At 39.4% G+C, this 15,439-nt stretch overlaps 1 protein-coding gene and 1 non-coding gene across 7 annotated transcripts in view; one reads left to right on the forward strand and one right to left on the reverse strand.

The window, feature by feature from the left end:
* Ocln (occludin) overlaps window positions 1-15,439 on the forward strand; it is a 50,853-nt gene that overhangs the window by 27,937 nt on the left and 7,477 nt on the right. For all 6 annotated transcript variants that reach the window (XM_046456120.2, XM_046456121.2, XM_046456123.2 and 3 more), the window contains exons 5-7: window positions 5,667-5,815; window positions 9,415-9,630; window positions 13,254-13,425. In XM_046456120.2, coding sequence (XP_046312076.1) covers window positions 5,667-5,815; window positions 9,415-9,630; window positions 13,254-13,425 — 537 coding nt within the window. The remainder of the gene's footprint in view (window positions 1-5,666; window positions 5,816-9,414; window positions 9,631-13,253; window positions 13,426-15,439) is intronic.
* LOC124100638 (U6 spliceosomal RNA) lies at window positions 3,579-3,688 on the reverse strand. Its single transcript, XR_006854365.1, has one exon. It is a non-coding gene; the product is annotated as a U6 spliceosomal RNA (small nuclear RNA).

Here is a 15,439-nt window from a genome sequence, read left to right on the forward strand (position 1 = left end):
TGGATTATAGTAGGCCCTGACTGTTCCAGCACCACTATGAATGGAGAGAGATGCAAGAGCAGTTCAGGGTTTCCTGGGAGCCAGTTTAGAGTTTATTGAAGGAGAATGAGCTTGGGCTGGAGCTTTCTGAAAGCAGGAATTTCCAGTACCAAGAGGTAGCATTTCTAAGCTTAACTGTGTGTATAGGTACAATGATCTAAACACAGACCACTTGTTTGCCAGATGGAGAAGAATTGTGTCTGTATCTGTGGCTCTGAAAACTTTGCCAACATTAGAATCCCCCTGAAGAGCTTGTTACAGAGCTTGATGGGGAGTCTTTGTTTTGTTGGGCTGGAGTGGGTCTGACTGAGCAGGTGATGTTGCTGTTGCTGGTCTAGGGAGCACATTCTTTAAAACCACTGTTCCTGGAGTCCAGCTGCACTCTTGCATTGCATGAGTTGTTGTATGCACGAAGCCTTTTTACATGATGGTATACTTTGTATACCAGACTGGAGTAAACTAAAGGGGGTTTGGAACTGCAAGTGATATCTGCTTGGGCTCTAAGGACTTCATGGCTTTCTGCATACCTGTTGAGGTGTGGCATGAGGCACAAGTGTATTAAACTAGAGTACATTCTTCTCCAGGATTTCCATGTCTGTAGCAAGGGGCCTCGAATAAGATAATTGAGGTTTGTTCTGTGAGTATAAGGTTTCTCCACCTCACTTATTTCCCAAGCTCTAAAACCCTATCGACTCTTCAGAATTCATCGTGGCTTTACATATATTACTTTTTCTTTGGCCAGCATGCAGTTGGGGGCAGCATGCTTCGAAGTCCTCACTGTCATCTGAGCAAACTAACTTAATCAGACTTGCTCAAACATGGTCCATGATCTTTTCATTTGTGACACTAGTACATGTGGGAGCATTTGCTTTCTAGTGGCCAAAGGTGGAAAAAGAGACTAAGAGAATTTTCCCCATACAATTTTGAGGCTTTTGTTGGGGGTGCGCATCTGCAGGTGTAAAGCACCAGAAAACAGGAAAAACAAGTTGGATGACTTGCATTGAGCCCTTGTAGTACAAGGGCCTGTGGCTGATGGAAGTGGGATGGGCTGGTTGTAAAACTGGAGATGATACTTTGAGATTAACCTTTTCTTCCATCTGCCCAAGGTATTTCTCCACTTAGCAGGCAGGAAAGCCTTTCTGTTAACCTCCTGAGGGTAGTCTTCCTGTACCCTGAACCCAACAAAGGCACCTGATGACAAAGCATCTACCCTATTCATAGCAACTGTGTGTGGACAGCTGCTTTCACATAATTAGATAAATAGGGGTTTCTCAGGGTACAGCAAGGAATTTAAGGCAAATAATAATAATAATACTCTTTGTTACAGAAAGTAAAAAACCTAGCTACAGGGGCTTCCTTGTGCCATGAGTTAATTCTGAAGTGGAAGTTCATTTTGCCAGAAAGAGCTGGGCTTTGGAGTTGGAGAGACCAGGGTTAAAATTCCTCTCTACCATATCACCTTCTCTGTGACCTTCAAGTTAATTTAACCTTAGTGGCTCTATTTCCCATCAGAAAATACTGATAATCCTATCTCACTGGGCAATTGTGATGAATAAACAAATTAGCCTTTGCCTGGCACATGGTAGCTACTCAACAGAGAAACTTTCCTTTACTTCTTAGAAGTGGATGGTTCGTCACATTACCAGACCAGCTGAGTGTACCTCTAGCCAGACTCTTTATTTATTTTGCTACTAGTGATTGAACCTAGGGGTGCTTAACCATTGAGCTAATCCCCAGCTCTTTTTATTTTTTATTTTGAGACAAAGTCTGGCTAAGTTGCTTAGGGCCTCACTTAATTGCTGAGGCTGGCTTTGAACTTGAGATCCTCCTGTCTCAGCCTCCCAAATTACCAGGATCACAGGCATGCACCACCAGCCTGGGCTAATGGCAGCTTTTTGCTTTTACTAATTCCAAGTGACAGGAAGTTAATTTCAATAGGGGTGAGTGTTTCTTCCAAACTTTGTTTTGCTAGAGAAAGTCTTTTTTTCAAAGTGACCTAAAACTTTCTTGACCTTTTTACATCCTCTTCTGAATTCAAAGAGTCAGGTGGGGGAAGGGGGTCACCTGTGATTCTATAGCTTCCTCTTGGGTCCTGTGAGGAAGGCAGAAGACTGGTAGGTGTCTGGAGAGCATCGAGCTCTCTAAAGCAGAGCTGTCCTCTTTGTTTTCCTTTGGCAGCCTACTGGGATTTACATGTTTTCAGTAACTCTCCAAGGAGGTTAGAGTAGTATTAGATGTTGTTACAAAGACTTTTTTCCCCACACATGACAAAATCAGAACCCTCTTAATAAGTGTAATTAAATTTTGAGTGACAATTGCCCTTATTATAATTACCTCATATGTAGATATTCTGAAAACATATTCTTCTAATTTTGACATTTCAGAGGTGCTTAGTTCTTTTTTGGTTGGAATATGAGTCTTAGTAAATCTTCCCCTTAAATTAGTGGTTAATACTCCTCAAACATGGCCAGCTTGAGTGCTTGTCCTTTTTTGAATTTACTCTCGAGTGAGTCTGAGGCATTCTTTGGTTGGCTTGATGTATTCTCCCCCACTCTTCCACTCCCACAGTCCCAGCATATCTGTCTTTCTGCTGCCTTTGTAAAGTTTAAATGTGGAGTGGGGAGAGTGGTGCCAGGAACTCCTGAAGCAGATCCCAGCAGAGGGGCTAGCTGGGTTCTGCCGAGTGGATTTCCACACGCCTGTGGAAGCCTTCAGCACTGGAGTCTCTTCCAGGCTTGAAGGCTCTTCTATAGGAGGCTGAGGTCAGCCTGTGGCTCCCCCTGCTTCAGAGCAGAAAGTTCATCATTTGGCTTTGGGGAGAACTGACTCAAACTTTAATTCACCCTTCATGCTCAGTTTAAGACAACCTTTTCAAATTTAATTTTCATCCTTCTGCCTTAATTTCTTAAGGCTATATAAGTTACTTAATGGAAAATGTTCATCATTTACTGTGCAGAATGAAGCCTAGTTATTTTTCTCAGGTTCTAAATCTTTAAGGATTTACTGCAAGGACTGGAGATGTGACTCAGTTGTAATGTTTGCCTAGAATGTTCGAAATCCTGTGTTCTATCCTAGATGGGGAATGGGAGTGTTACTGGGACAATTAAAATGGTAATTCTTTTTTCTTCTTCTTCTTTTTTTTTTTTTCCTTTAAAGAACCACCATTTTGTCAGCTGGGGATCCTGTCAATAATAACAATGAAACTCAGGAATGCCTTATCTCTTATAGGAAATACAGGCTGGGACTCCTTCCATAAATTACTAATACCTAATCACTCTGCATTGGCCTCCCCATTTGCTTCTACTGTCCTCCAAAAGCAATAGTATTAGGTTTATATTCACTTTGCATTCAGACCATGAAGTGGGAGAGAGGAAAAGTAATATTTTAGTTTGGGGAGTAAAGCATTAAAAAGGAAAAACATTTATCTTCCTCCTGTTCTTATAAATACATTTTGCCTCTGTATCATTCTTAAGCTCCTTTTGAGAAGAAAGGCTGCTGATTATTTCTTTGAATCTAGGATCATAGCTGGGTGAGGATTTTTTAAAGTTTGGAATTTCATGAGTTTGGGAGTCATCCTTGTACAGGAGCCATGCTAATAACCTTCTCTGTATTTTTCCAATTTTAGTATATGTGCTACTGAAGCAAGCACTGCCTTTAAACTTTATGCACATGTATTAAAAAGGTGTGACTAAGAGATCTATGTTGGAGGGTGGAGCTGGTGGTCACATTAGTCTAGTTCTGCTGACAGTGGCATAAATAAAGGTCAGTTCAGAGTGGCTGTAGATAAGATGCTTAGGTATACACAAGGTAGACACAGATCTCTGCACAGCCCAGGCATTGTGCAGAGCTTTGGAGACTCGAAGAGGGAAGTAGGAGACTGGCCATATGACCAATTTTACTAGGTCTAGGTTCTTGGGAAAGTTGTCCATCTCCCTGAGCCAGAACTTCCTCATTTCTGAAAAAGGAGTAATACCTGTAAAGTTGTGCCTAGTAAATGACCTGTCAGTTTAGTATTGTAAGCAGTCACAGTGGTGGCTAAGAACACTCCATTGTTTACTAAAGTTACAGATAAGTGAACAAGCTATTGCTATGAGCAAGCGATTGTTTGGCACTTGCTCTGGTGGGAGGTTTGTAGGCACAGGTGTGGGGAGATTGGACAGGTTAGTGCCTCACCCAGCAGGAACTTGATTTGAAGGCTTATAGGAGGTGTTGGCACTTGAGCCAAGTCTTAAAGCCCAGTGAATGCAGAGCTGGCAAAGAAAGGGGGAAGGGCAGCCCTGATGCTAAGAAGTCTCTAAAAGGACCCCTGCCTGCCCATTCTCTTAAAAGTTGCCGCTAGAGGGGAAGCCAGGACCTGAAGTGGAAAATGGATTTTTAAGAAAAGGAAGTCTCTTTAAGTTGTGAAGACTTGAATTAAGAATGGGCCTTTGGCTTGGAACATTTGCCTGTGGAGCTTGGTGTTGTGTTCTGTTAAAAGGAATTCAGTGGGAGCCAGGAATGGTTCCCATCTGGTCCCCCCTGTGGTGGGATCTGAGTACACTCCTTGGAAACCCACCCACTGGTTTGGCATTTACTGCCAAATTCCACTTTCAGAGGGAAATGATCCCATTCCTTTCTGACTCTGAGTATTAAATAGTCTAGAAAACCTCTGTGTACTTTGAGGAGTGGATAACATCTTTGGGTGTGTGATGTTGCAATGATATGAGAGGTACTTACCCTTGTTTTAATGCTTTGAAGAGTGGAAAGCCCAAGAAGTGTGTGAGTGTGTGTGTGTGTGTGTGTGCGTGTGTGTGTGTGTTTTGCAGAGAAATACACTGCATTGAAGCTGAACCTAATTGCAAAGGTTTATAATAGCAAAATAATTAAATTATACACCTGCTGTTTCCTGAAAGTTGTTAAGCAAATTCTTTGATTGGGCTCAATGGCCTTAATTCTAGAATCTAGCATTAGGAGTCTGCGCTGTGTTCAGAAGGCATTGTGGTAAATGAGATACCCCTGAGGCACCCTGTCATGTCATTTAATCATCAACTTCCTCCAGAATCACTGGCATCACAGGTGTGTGCCACCATGCCCACACAAATCTCTTCTTCAAAGAACTGTCTCGGAAATAATTTTGAGTTGCTTAATTTCTTCTGTGTTTTAACATTCCATGTTTAGGGATGAATGGATTAAGAGCTGGTGTCCTTTGTCCTAGATCAGTGATTTTCCAAGTGCAGTGTTCAGACTGCAGCAACAGGATTACCCAGAGAACTTGTCAGAAATGCAGATTTTCCTTGCCCTGACTCAGAACTAGCCTTGATAGACAAGCTTGGTTTTCCTAATGTGGAGGTGGGGTGAGGTGGAACAATGACCATGGATAATTATTCTACCTAATTATATCCAGATAAAAATCAGGCAGGATTTTTCTTACTTCATAATGCATTCAGGTCTTATTTAAACTAACAATTGCACTTTATGTGTTTATGAAAAATACTGAATTGATTGTTAATGCTGATAACAAAACAGCAATCCTTACAAGTTTTTAATGACCCAAATAAATATTAGAAATTTTACGTATATGATAATTTTGTTTCCCCTTTAAATTACAGGGTATAGTAATAACTATATTTCTTGTGGCTGTTTTTTAGGTTAAAAACGTGTCTGCAGGCACACAAGACATACCTCCACCCCCATCTGACTATGTGGAGAGAGTCGATAGTTCCATGGTGTACTCTTCCAATGACAAAGTGAATGGCAAGCGGTCATATCCAGAGTCTTCCTATAAGTCAACACCACCGTAAGTTGAATCTCCCTTACTTTGATAGAATGGGTCTACAAATGAGTATTAGCATATATTGAAAATTAATTTTTTTGTGCCACCTTCCTTCAAAAATATCCAACAGTACACATAAAAACCAGACACTGATCTTTCTTTTGTATTACAATGATCTTTGCTTTATTGGTAGAGACCTAAATATGACTTGGAAGATTTGGATGGGGAGGATGAGATCCTTTTCCTCTTCTAAGTTGAAAATGTGTTTTTTTATTTGCTGATTTAATTCAGCACCTACATTGTGGTCTTCACTCTAGAAATGTGGTTCTGTATGCTCTTGCTACTATTTCTAATTGTGAAGTTTAGGGGAGGGTGGAAAGAAGTTACTAAGTATAATGCTAAATATAATTCTCAGTTTCTCTTTTTGACAATAATTATTAAATCTCTTGAATAGAAGGGAAAAATTGAATGTCGATTAACCCTACCCACATACATGTTTATTAAACTAGAAAGTTTCATTTGAATTCAGATTTCTGGTGTATTAATCATTTTTCATTGTTGTAACAAAATACCTCAAGCACGCTACCTTTATAAAGAAAAGAGGTTTATTTAGCCCACAGTTTTGAAAGGTCAAGGGGATGACACTGGCATCAGCTTAGCTCTAGTGAGATCACTCTTGGTGTTCTAAAGACTTTCCAGTAGGCTTAACCCCTCATAAAGTTTCCACATTACATAGCATTGCCACAATAAGGACCAAGCCTCCAATACATGGGTCTTTGGAAGACACACTCAAACCATATATCCAAACCACAGCATCTGATTTCTCATTTACCATGCTGAGTCCTTCATGTTGCTGGGGCAAGGTTTAGATATGCTTCATAATTATGGTGGCAACTCTGAAATATCACATATATCATGAACATCATTCTAAGAGTTGTAGTATTGATGTTGATCATGTATTGTTTGTTTCTTTTCCTTCACTGATACTGTGTGTCTTCTGAAAAGGAGGATTCTTGTGCATCTGTTTTCAGTAATCATCTTGAATAGCTGTACAATACTGAGCCAAGTGCTCCTGGGTATATGAAGTCCGTGTTCTCACAGACATTGCAAAACAAAGGTGGAAGAAAGTGCCTAACTACACTGAGAGGCCAAAATAAGAACAGCAAAGGCATGTGAAGGAGTATGTATGGGAATAAGGATTAATTCAAATCTACAAAAGGGTCAACCAACCTCCAGACCTGGTGATCCAGTAAGGTTGAGAATATCTGAGTGAAGAAGGTAGCTGGGAAGTACAGGGCTGGTTATCTCATCTGCATTGTATGTATTTTGACTTAATATGACTTGTATCTAAAAGTAGGTTTAAAGGTTATTTAGTCTATACTTATTCTATGATTCTTTTTTTTTTTTTTTTGTGGTGGTGGTGCTAGGGATTGAACCCAGGGCCTTGTGCATGCTAGACAAGCACTCTACCAACTGAGCTATACCCCCAACCCCATCCATAATTCTGAATTTATATATACTTCTCTTGCTAAGTATTTTGTTTTTAGCCTTCATGCTAAAAACAGGTATGTTACTGCATAGTGTTTTAAAGGGTATAAGAAAAGGAGAGGTGGAAAACTTTCAAGGTCAAAGATTTATAATATTAGTAACTAATATCATAAAATTATGGCCAAGACACTTGCTTTATATGTTTTTTCCCTTTTTTCATTTCATTTGCCCTTTATCTTCTTCCCTCTCTGTTCCCTACCCCTCAAGTAGACCCACTGCATTCAAAAAGTTTTATCTTCTACCCCAAAGCAAGAAGCACAGAAGCTAACTCTTGGCAGAGTATCTGGGAACTTGTTAATCATTAACTCAGGGAGAAAGTCACATTTTCTCTCTCCTAGGACTAGCATTAACATAGCATACAAAACCTTGATACCTGAATACATTTACAAAGAAAAAATAAATACCACCTCCACCCCCAACTACACACACATTCTCCAAAGCTTTAGGGTTCTGCAAGAAATTAAGTGAGATTAGAAATCTCAGACTCTGCTAACAATGAGAAATCACCTGGAAAATGGTAAGCCTGGAAGATAAAGCTCAAAATTATGACTTCTGTAAGTTGGAAGCAGTAGGAAGGAAGAAAAACAATTTTCTTTTGACATTTTTAATAGTTGGTTTGGATAGCCAGACTTATACTGAGAAAGTCTCTGCCCCTTTCTTTGATCTTTTCATTTTTTTTTTCTTGCCCTTCTACCAAAGAGGAAGATGACTTTATACTTCTGTTGCTTAGAAGTAGTTTATGTTTGCCTCAGCTTTTGGTATTTTATTCTTGTGTTAGGCTTGTTTTCATGCTGGTGGCAGGAACAGTATATGCAATTCGATTTCTCATGCAAGAAGAAATAATTGCATTAGAAAAATAATAAGTATAATGGTAATCCTTCCATTCATTCTACCTGGCTTCAAGATTAACATAGCAATTTTTAAAAGAATATTTAATGAACTCTTTCATTCATTTCAATATAAAGCTTTGTGGTTTTAAATCATTTTAAATCATTTCTAGTTTTTCAAAATTTTATCTTAAAAAAGAGAATTATTATATGGTAGTATAAAATTAATATTACAAAGAGCTTATCTCAGAGTCAGATAAGCTACATCCTCTTCCCCACGTAACATTTCATGGAACTGGAAGAACCTGTACAAAATCACCATCATCATCATTTTCCTGACAGCTTTTTATAGAGCAAGTCCCTGGCACGGGACAGATAAACACCTCTTAAGATCAGCTTGAAATGAAATCTGAGATCCATTTTACTTAGAAGTTTAAAATCCCCCCCTCCAAATGGATGGCATTAGAGCAGATTATGCTAAGTGAAGCTAGCCAATCCCTAAAAAACAAATGCCAAATGTCTTCTTTGATATAAGGAGAGTAACTAAGAACAGAGTAGGGATGAAGAGCAGGAGAAGAAGATTAACATTAAATAGGGATGAGAGGTGGGAGGGAAAGGGAGAGAGAAGGGAAATTGCATGGAAATGGAAGGAGACCCTCAGGGTTATACAAAAGTACATACAAGAGGAAGTGAGGGGAAAGGGAAAAATAATACAAGGGGGAGAAATGAATGACAGTAGAGGGGGTAGAGAGAGAAGAGGGGAGGGGAGGGGAGGGGAGGGGGGATAGTAGAGGATAGGAAAGGCAGCAGAACACAACAGACACTAGTATGGCAATATGTAAATCAATGGATGTGTAACTGATGTGATTCTGCAATCTGTATATGGGGTAAAAATGGGAGTTCATAACCCACTTGAATCAAAGTGTGAAATATGATATATCAAGAAATTTGTAATGTTTTGAACAACCAACAATAAAAAAATTAAAAAAATAAATAAATAAAATCTCCCCCCTCCGACCCATGTCAGACCTTTAGAACTGCTGTTGTGTATCAGAGGATCCTGAGAGAGTGCCATAACGAATGCGGCAAGCTAGGCATCTGCTCAGTGCTGAGCATGTAAACCCTTGAATGCCTGTGTCTGCATGCAAGTATTGCTGAGTGCTTGTTATTGCTGCCCTTTGTGGTTATGATATTACTGGCCGAGCTGTAGTGTACTCAGTGGCCACTGAACACTGACCTCTGTTTTAGGGTGCCTGAAGTGGCTCAGGAGCTTCCCCTCACTTCACCCATGGATGACTTCAGACAGCCTCGCTACAGCAGCAGTGGTAACTTAGAGACACCTTCAAAAAGGGCTCCCACTAAGGGAAGAGCAGGAAAGCCCAAGAGAACAGAGCAAGATCACTATGAGACAGACTACACAACGGGTGGAGAATCCTGTGATGAGCTGGAGGAGGACTGGATCAGGTAGAGTCCCTCTCCTCTTCCTACAGCCACTTGCATGTCCTGAATATCAACGTGGCCAGCCGGGTTTGGAGTTGTTGCTTCTGGTACTGGGTTCCGTGGTATGATTTTATTCTTTGCCAATGAGGACTGGAGACAGTTTTTTGTGTTGTGTTATGTTGTGTTTTTCCTTAGTGTCTTTTTGTGATCAAGATGGAAATGGAGGCAATTGCTTGACTGTAACCATGTCTTAAACACACTTTCAACTTCCCCACAAAATGGCTGGTGAATTCCTCCAGTGTCCTCTAACAATAATTACCCAAGAGAGGTTTTTTCAAGTTAAAAAAAAAAAAAGTATAAAGGAATTCTGTTTTACTGATTATAAAATTCCCGCCCAGATCAGTGAGTGTGTTGTGGCTTTCCTTTAGCAATTCCCCTTAAATTAAGCTTTCATGATAAAAACCAGAGTTTCTTTTAAAGGTTAATCCAAAGAACTCAGGGCAAACAGTTTTGTAAACAATTGCAGTAACAGTTTAGAGTTCTGGCCAATGTTGTGGTTAACTTGTGTCATTGTTGGTTTTAGTCTGTCACTAGGTACACATGGACAGAGTGCAAAACCTTTTCTTGCCCCAGTGTTCTGAGGATTGGGACACCAGGCCGAAACAGTTGTGGTGTGCTTGGTGGTTAATGAAAACACTGCTTCTCCAGGTTTTAGTAGGAGCAGGTGGGACAGGGATAGCTCGAAATCCCTTGCTCACCGGTGATTCTGGCACCTCATCTTCTCCTTCCCCCAAGAGTTTTTTGACATGCTTCAGCCATCTAGCTGTAAAATATTTGCCTAACTTGTATTATAGACGATTTAACTAAAAACTCAGAAATCCTAAATTTTTGTTTCCCTTTTGATCAAATCATTAATTTCCCCCCATGAAAAATGAAAATATTAAACTATTAGATTTAGAACTTGAAATTTCATATTAGGATAAACAATTCAGAGTATTTTCCTCAATGTGTCATGAGTTGATAGCATCATCTTCATTTGCAAGGGGTTGTGGTATATTCAGAGAGATAAGTGATGACAGAATTTGTTTTCCTGATACAGTAATGAATTGCCAGATTATTTGTCCAATGAGCATTTTTTTTACTTTTTATTCATTTTTTTAAAAATTGTAGTTATAGATGGACAGAATGACTTCATTTTATTTGTTCATTTTTATGTGGTGCTAAGGATCAAATTCAGTGCCTCACATGTGCTAGGCAAGCACTCTGCCACTGAGCTACAGCCCCAGACCCTATTCACTTATTTTTTGAGAAAAAGTAGAAAGAAGTTTTATTGCTTTGCTAGCGAAGGAGAAACACAGGGACTCCAGTCCCAGATACTGTGATTCTGCTTATCAGAGGGAACAGGGAATTTTTAAAGCAGTGATTCACAGGCTACATTCCAAATGTTCTCTGCCCAGAGTTATAATTCATTATTATTTGGGAGATAGTAATTTTTTAGATCTTCTGGTGCCACCCCCACGTCTGAATTACTTCATTCTTGTGGTGGGGGTGTGCTCAAGGACAAATACCTCTGCCTAGGATGGGGAAGAAAGGTAATCCTTTTTTCCCTGAGATTAAGGAGCAAAAGACTAGGGAGAGGGAGGAAGAGAGGCAGAGAAAGAAACATGTCCATTTAAAAAATAAGTTGCAGTAGCAGAATAGCAATGCTATATTCAAACCATAAAGTGAACCACTATTACATTTCCCCACTGTCAATTTCTAAGGAAAAATGTGCGTCAACATCTCCAAGCTTCTTTCTGCTGAGAGGGCAAAGTTAGGGGAAGTGACCTGAAGGCCTTGTTCTCTGTCAGATAGGACATGGACAGTTAAGGGTATTTGGCATCAGGGTAGTCTAGAGGTCCATGGTGGCAGTTGGCAGGTGACTAGACAAGGCATACATAGGGCAGGGATCATGCAGATGGCCAAGGGTGTTACAACTTCACTGGGTTCAGATTCCTTTTTCTCAAAGTGGACCAAGATGGAGCAAACCATCTTCTAACTCTCCAGAAGTTTGCTCTCAAGAAATTCACCAGCCCCCTTGCTTCCTCCTCATGGAAGTGGGGTTGCTTGGAGTGCCAGATCTAGAAAGAAAACTGGAGTAGGAGCTGCTCTCAAGTCCCATCTGTGTCCTCAATTTGTTACTGAAAACTTACCCCTTGTCCCCCATGCCAATCCAATAATGAGTACAGGATTTTGACAAAAAGAAATAAGTTTTATTGCTTTGCTAGCAAAGGAGAAACAAGGGATTCCTGTCCCAGGGGCTATGATTTTTTTTTTTAATATTTATTTTTTAGTTGTAGTTGGACACAACACCTTTATTTCACTTGTTTTTTATTTTTTATTTTATGTGGTGCTGAGGATTGAACCCAGGGTCTTGCACGTGCCAGGCGAGTGCTCTACTGCTGAGCCACAACCCCAGCCCCAAGGGCTGTGTTCTTGAGCATATGTTTTTACATGAGCATGTTGTTTCTTTTGGGGGGGTAATATCTACTTTTATAATAAAAGAACAAAATATGCTATTTCTTTTCTTTTTTATAGAAATGTACCATTTTATTACAAAGCCTCACAAAAATTAAAATAGTATCTTAGAAAGGAAGCTAGACTACCAACCTTCACCTGTGGAACTGGGGGGAAGACAGGGAAGTATGAGTTTCTTGGCTCTCTTGAGGCCAGTGGGAAGGTAAGAAAACAACCAATGGCTGATTTTAGGAGTCTGAAAAGTACAGGGGGTCCCTGAAGACCCACCCATCTCTTTTAGAACACTTAGTAAGGGCACCTTTCCAAAGCTACTAAATAGACCCTTGTCATTTTAGGATTTTTCTTATGGTTACATCCCTTCCCCCCAGATCTGCACTGTAGATGGTTCAAAGAGGGATGGGGAACAAGGCAAGTGCTGGAAGTTTGCTCAGCACAGCTGCCTTGGGATCAGGGCCCTGGTTCCTATCTAGTCCCTGGGGACATTTATATTTAATACAAGATATGCTATTTCCACTTAGGAAAAACAAGACCAAAAATAATTAAATGAGCCAGCCTGAAGACTGTAGGTGGTAGCAGGAAACAGCCACTCCCAGTAAACCACTGTGCTGCTGCAGTGACCAAAACAGGCTTTGGGTTCCAGAATTTGTTTTAAGACAATAAACCCAAACATTCTATTATCATGTGATTTTTGGGTTAAAAGCAAATGTGTGTTTATGACTTGGACCTTAAATTTCATAACTGATTTTCTACTTTATTTCTAAAACTTATGAGAGAAAAACCACAAGCAGTAATATAAAAAGTAACATCATTCTTTTTAATTTTTTTTTTTTGTTTTTTAGTTGTTGACAGACCTTTATTTATGTATTTATATGTGGTGCTGAGAATCGAACTCAGTGCCTCACACATGCCAGGCAAGTGCAATACTGCTGAGCCAGAGCTCCAGCCCAAAAACGTAACATCATTCTTAATGGAAGATATTGTATCCCATCTCCCTCCCCCGCATTAAAAAAAAAAAAAGTAAACAAGGGAAGGTCATTCTCTATAGTCTACTGGCTTTATTGTCTTTGAAGGATACTGATCTTACATCTGCTAAGGATAAATATGTAGTCATTTTCTCTCTTAATTCTTAGGGAATATCCACCTATCACTTCAGATCAACAAAGACAACTCTACAAGCGAAATTTTGACACTGGCCTGCAGGAATACAAGAGCTTACAAGCAGAACTTGACGAGGTCAATAGAGAACTCTCTCGTCTAGATAAAGAATTGGATGACTATAGAGAAGAAAGTGAAGAGTACATGGTAAATTCAAACCTGATATTTATATATTGCATAGAATTTGATTTCTAATCTATGGAGAAATAGCATCCTTTATGCTAAAGTTGATAAAATTTATTTCTTTTTTTGCTAAAACACAATTTCATAGTTGAAATGAGTTTTGGATGACAGTTTTTCCAAATTGTTGATTGTACTAAGAATTATAAAATCATATTATATGTACCTCTACTCCTTTCTATTTAAAAGAAAATAGCTAGATTATTTTTTTCTACTTGTAAACATAATGTATGCTTTCTGTAAAAAACTCAATACAGAGGGCTGGAGTTGTGTCTCAGAGGTAGAGTGCTTGCCTAGCACGTGTGAGGCCCTGGGTTCAATTCTCAACACCACATAAAAATAAATAAAATAAAGGTATTGTGTCCAACTACAACTAAAAAATAAATATTAAAAAAAAATATAGAGCTAGGCATGGTGGTGCATGCCTGTGATCACACCTACTTAGGAGGCTGAGGCAGAAAGATCACAAATTCAAGGCTCCTTGGTTTCTTAGTGAGACCCCATCTTGAAATAAAAAGTAAATGACTGGGATATAGTTCAGTGATAGAATACTTGTGTGAGGTCTAGAGATTAATCCTCAGTACCACAAGCAAACAAAGACCCCCAAATTTAATACAGAAATGTATATAGAAAAATATATCACTTTAAATCCTATCTCCAAAAAATTCTTGTCACCACAATACTAGTTGTTAGCATATCCTCCTTATGAGGGACTAATGTAGGCATATATAGTCTCTAGTACAGAATCATCTTTTATCTTTCCTCCTTTCTTACTCAAGAGTGAAATAATGAACTATTTTTCCCTTGATCACCCAGTTAAGGTAGTGTTGGTCCATATAAAGTTAATTTCTTTTTGTCTCTTTTTTCCTTCCTTCCCACCCTTCCCTTCTTCTTGCCTGCCTGCCTGTCTTCTTGCTTGCCTTCCTTCTTTCTTTCTCCATCCCAGAGGATTGAACTTAGGGGCAGTCTACCACTGAGCTATACCCCCAGCCATTTTTATTTTGAGACAGGATCTCTTTATGTGGCCCAGGCTGGCCTTGAACTTTTTTTTTTTTTTTTTTTTTTAAAGAGAGAGGTGAGAGAGAGAGAGAGAGAGAGAAAGAATTTTTTTTTAATATTTATTTTTTAGTTTTCGGCGGACACAACATCTTTGTATGTATGTGGTGCTGAGGATCGAACCTGGGCCGCACGCATGCCAGGCGAGCGCGCTACCGCTTGAGCCACATCCCCAGCCCATGGCCTTGAACTTTTAATCCTTCTGCCTCAGCTTCCCTATTAGCTAGAATTACAGGTGTGTGCCACCACACTGAGCTTATTTTTTTCTTTTTAAGCTGTCTATATGGCATTTTGTATGGATACTGAAATTTATATAGATATGTCACTCTTTAAAGAGATTAGTCTGTCTCCCATCTATTTGTTAATTTTATCATTGATGTAAGTGTGGATTCATGAGTATTTTTTTCATACTTTGAGTTATGATCTAATAGAATTTATTTTGTGGTTAATTTTTTTCAGTTTTAACCACTGAGAACTCTTTCAATTGCTTCCTATGACTCTTGGATATTCTTTATCCTTGTGGCCCCTCCCCTCTCCTCCTCTTATACTAAGGGTAGAACCCAGGGTCTCATGCATACTAATCAAGTATGTTACACCCGCAGCCCCATCTTGTCCTTCTTAAAAAATATATTCTAGCATTGCTTATTTCTTGCTTTTGCTGAGCAATAGTTTGTAGTGACTCTGGAAACTGAACAGAAGGATCACAAGTTCAAGGCCAGTCTTGTCAACTTAGCAAGACCCTATCTCAAAATTAAAAAAAAAAAATGGGGAGGGGCTAGGGGTGTGGCTCAGTGGTACAATGCCTCTGCATTCAGTCCCCATACCAGAAAAAGAAAAAAAAAAGTTTGTGGTTATTGTTTAAATCTACTTTTTCCTTTCATATTTTTTATTAGTGCATTATAGTTATACATAATTTGGGTTCATT

The sequence above is a fragment of the Marmota monax genome, unplaced genomic scaffold (genome assembly GCF_021218885.2).
Source record: "Marmota monax isolate L192 unplaced genomic scaffold, Marmota_monax_Labrador192_F-V1.1 WCK01_AAM20220418_F8-fsc00130, whole genome shotgun sequence".
Classification (NCBI taxonomy): domain Eukaryota; kingdom Metazoa; phylum Chordata; class Mammalia; order Rodentia; family Sciuridae; genus Marmota; species Marmota monax.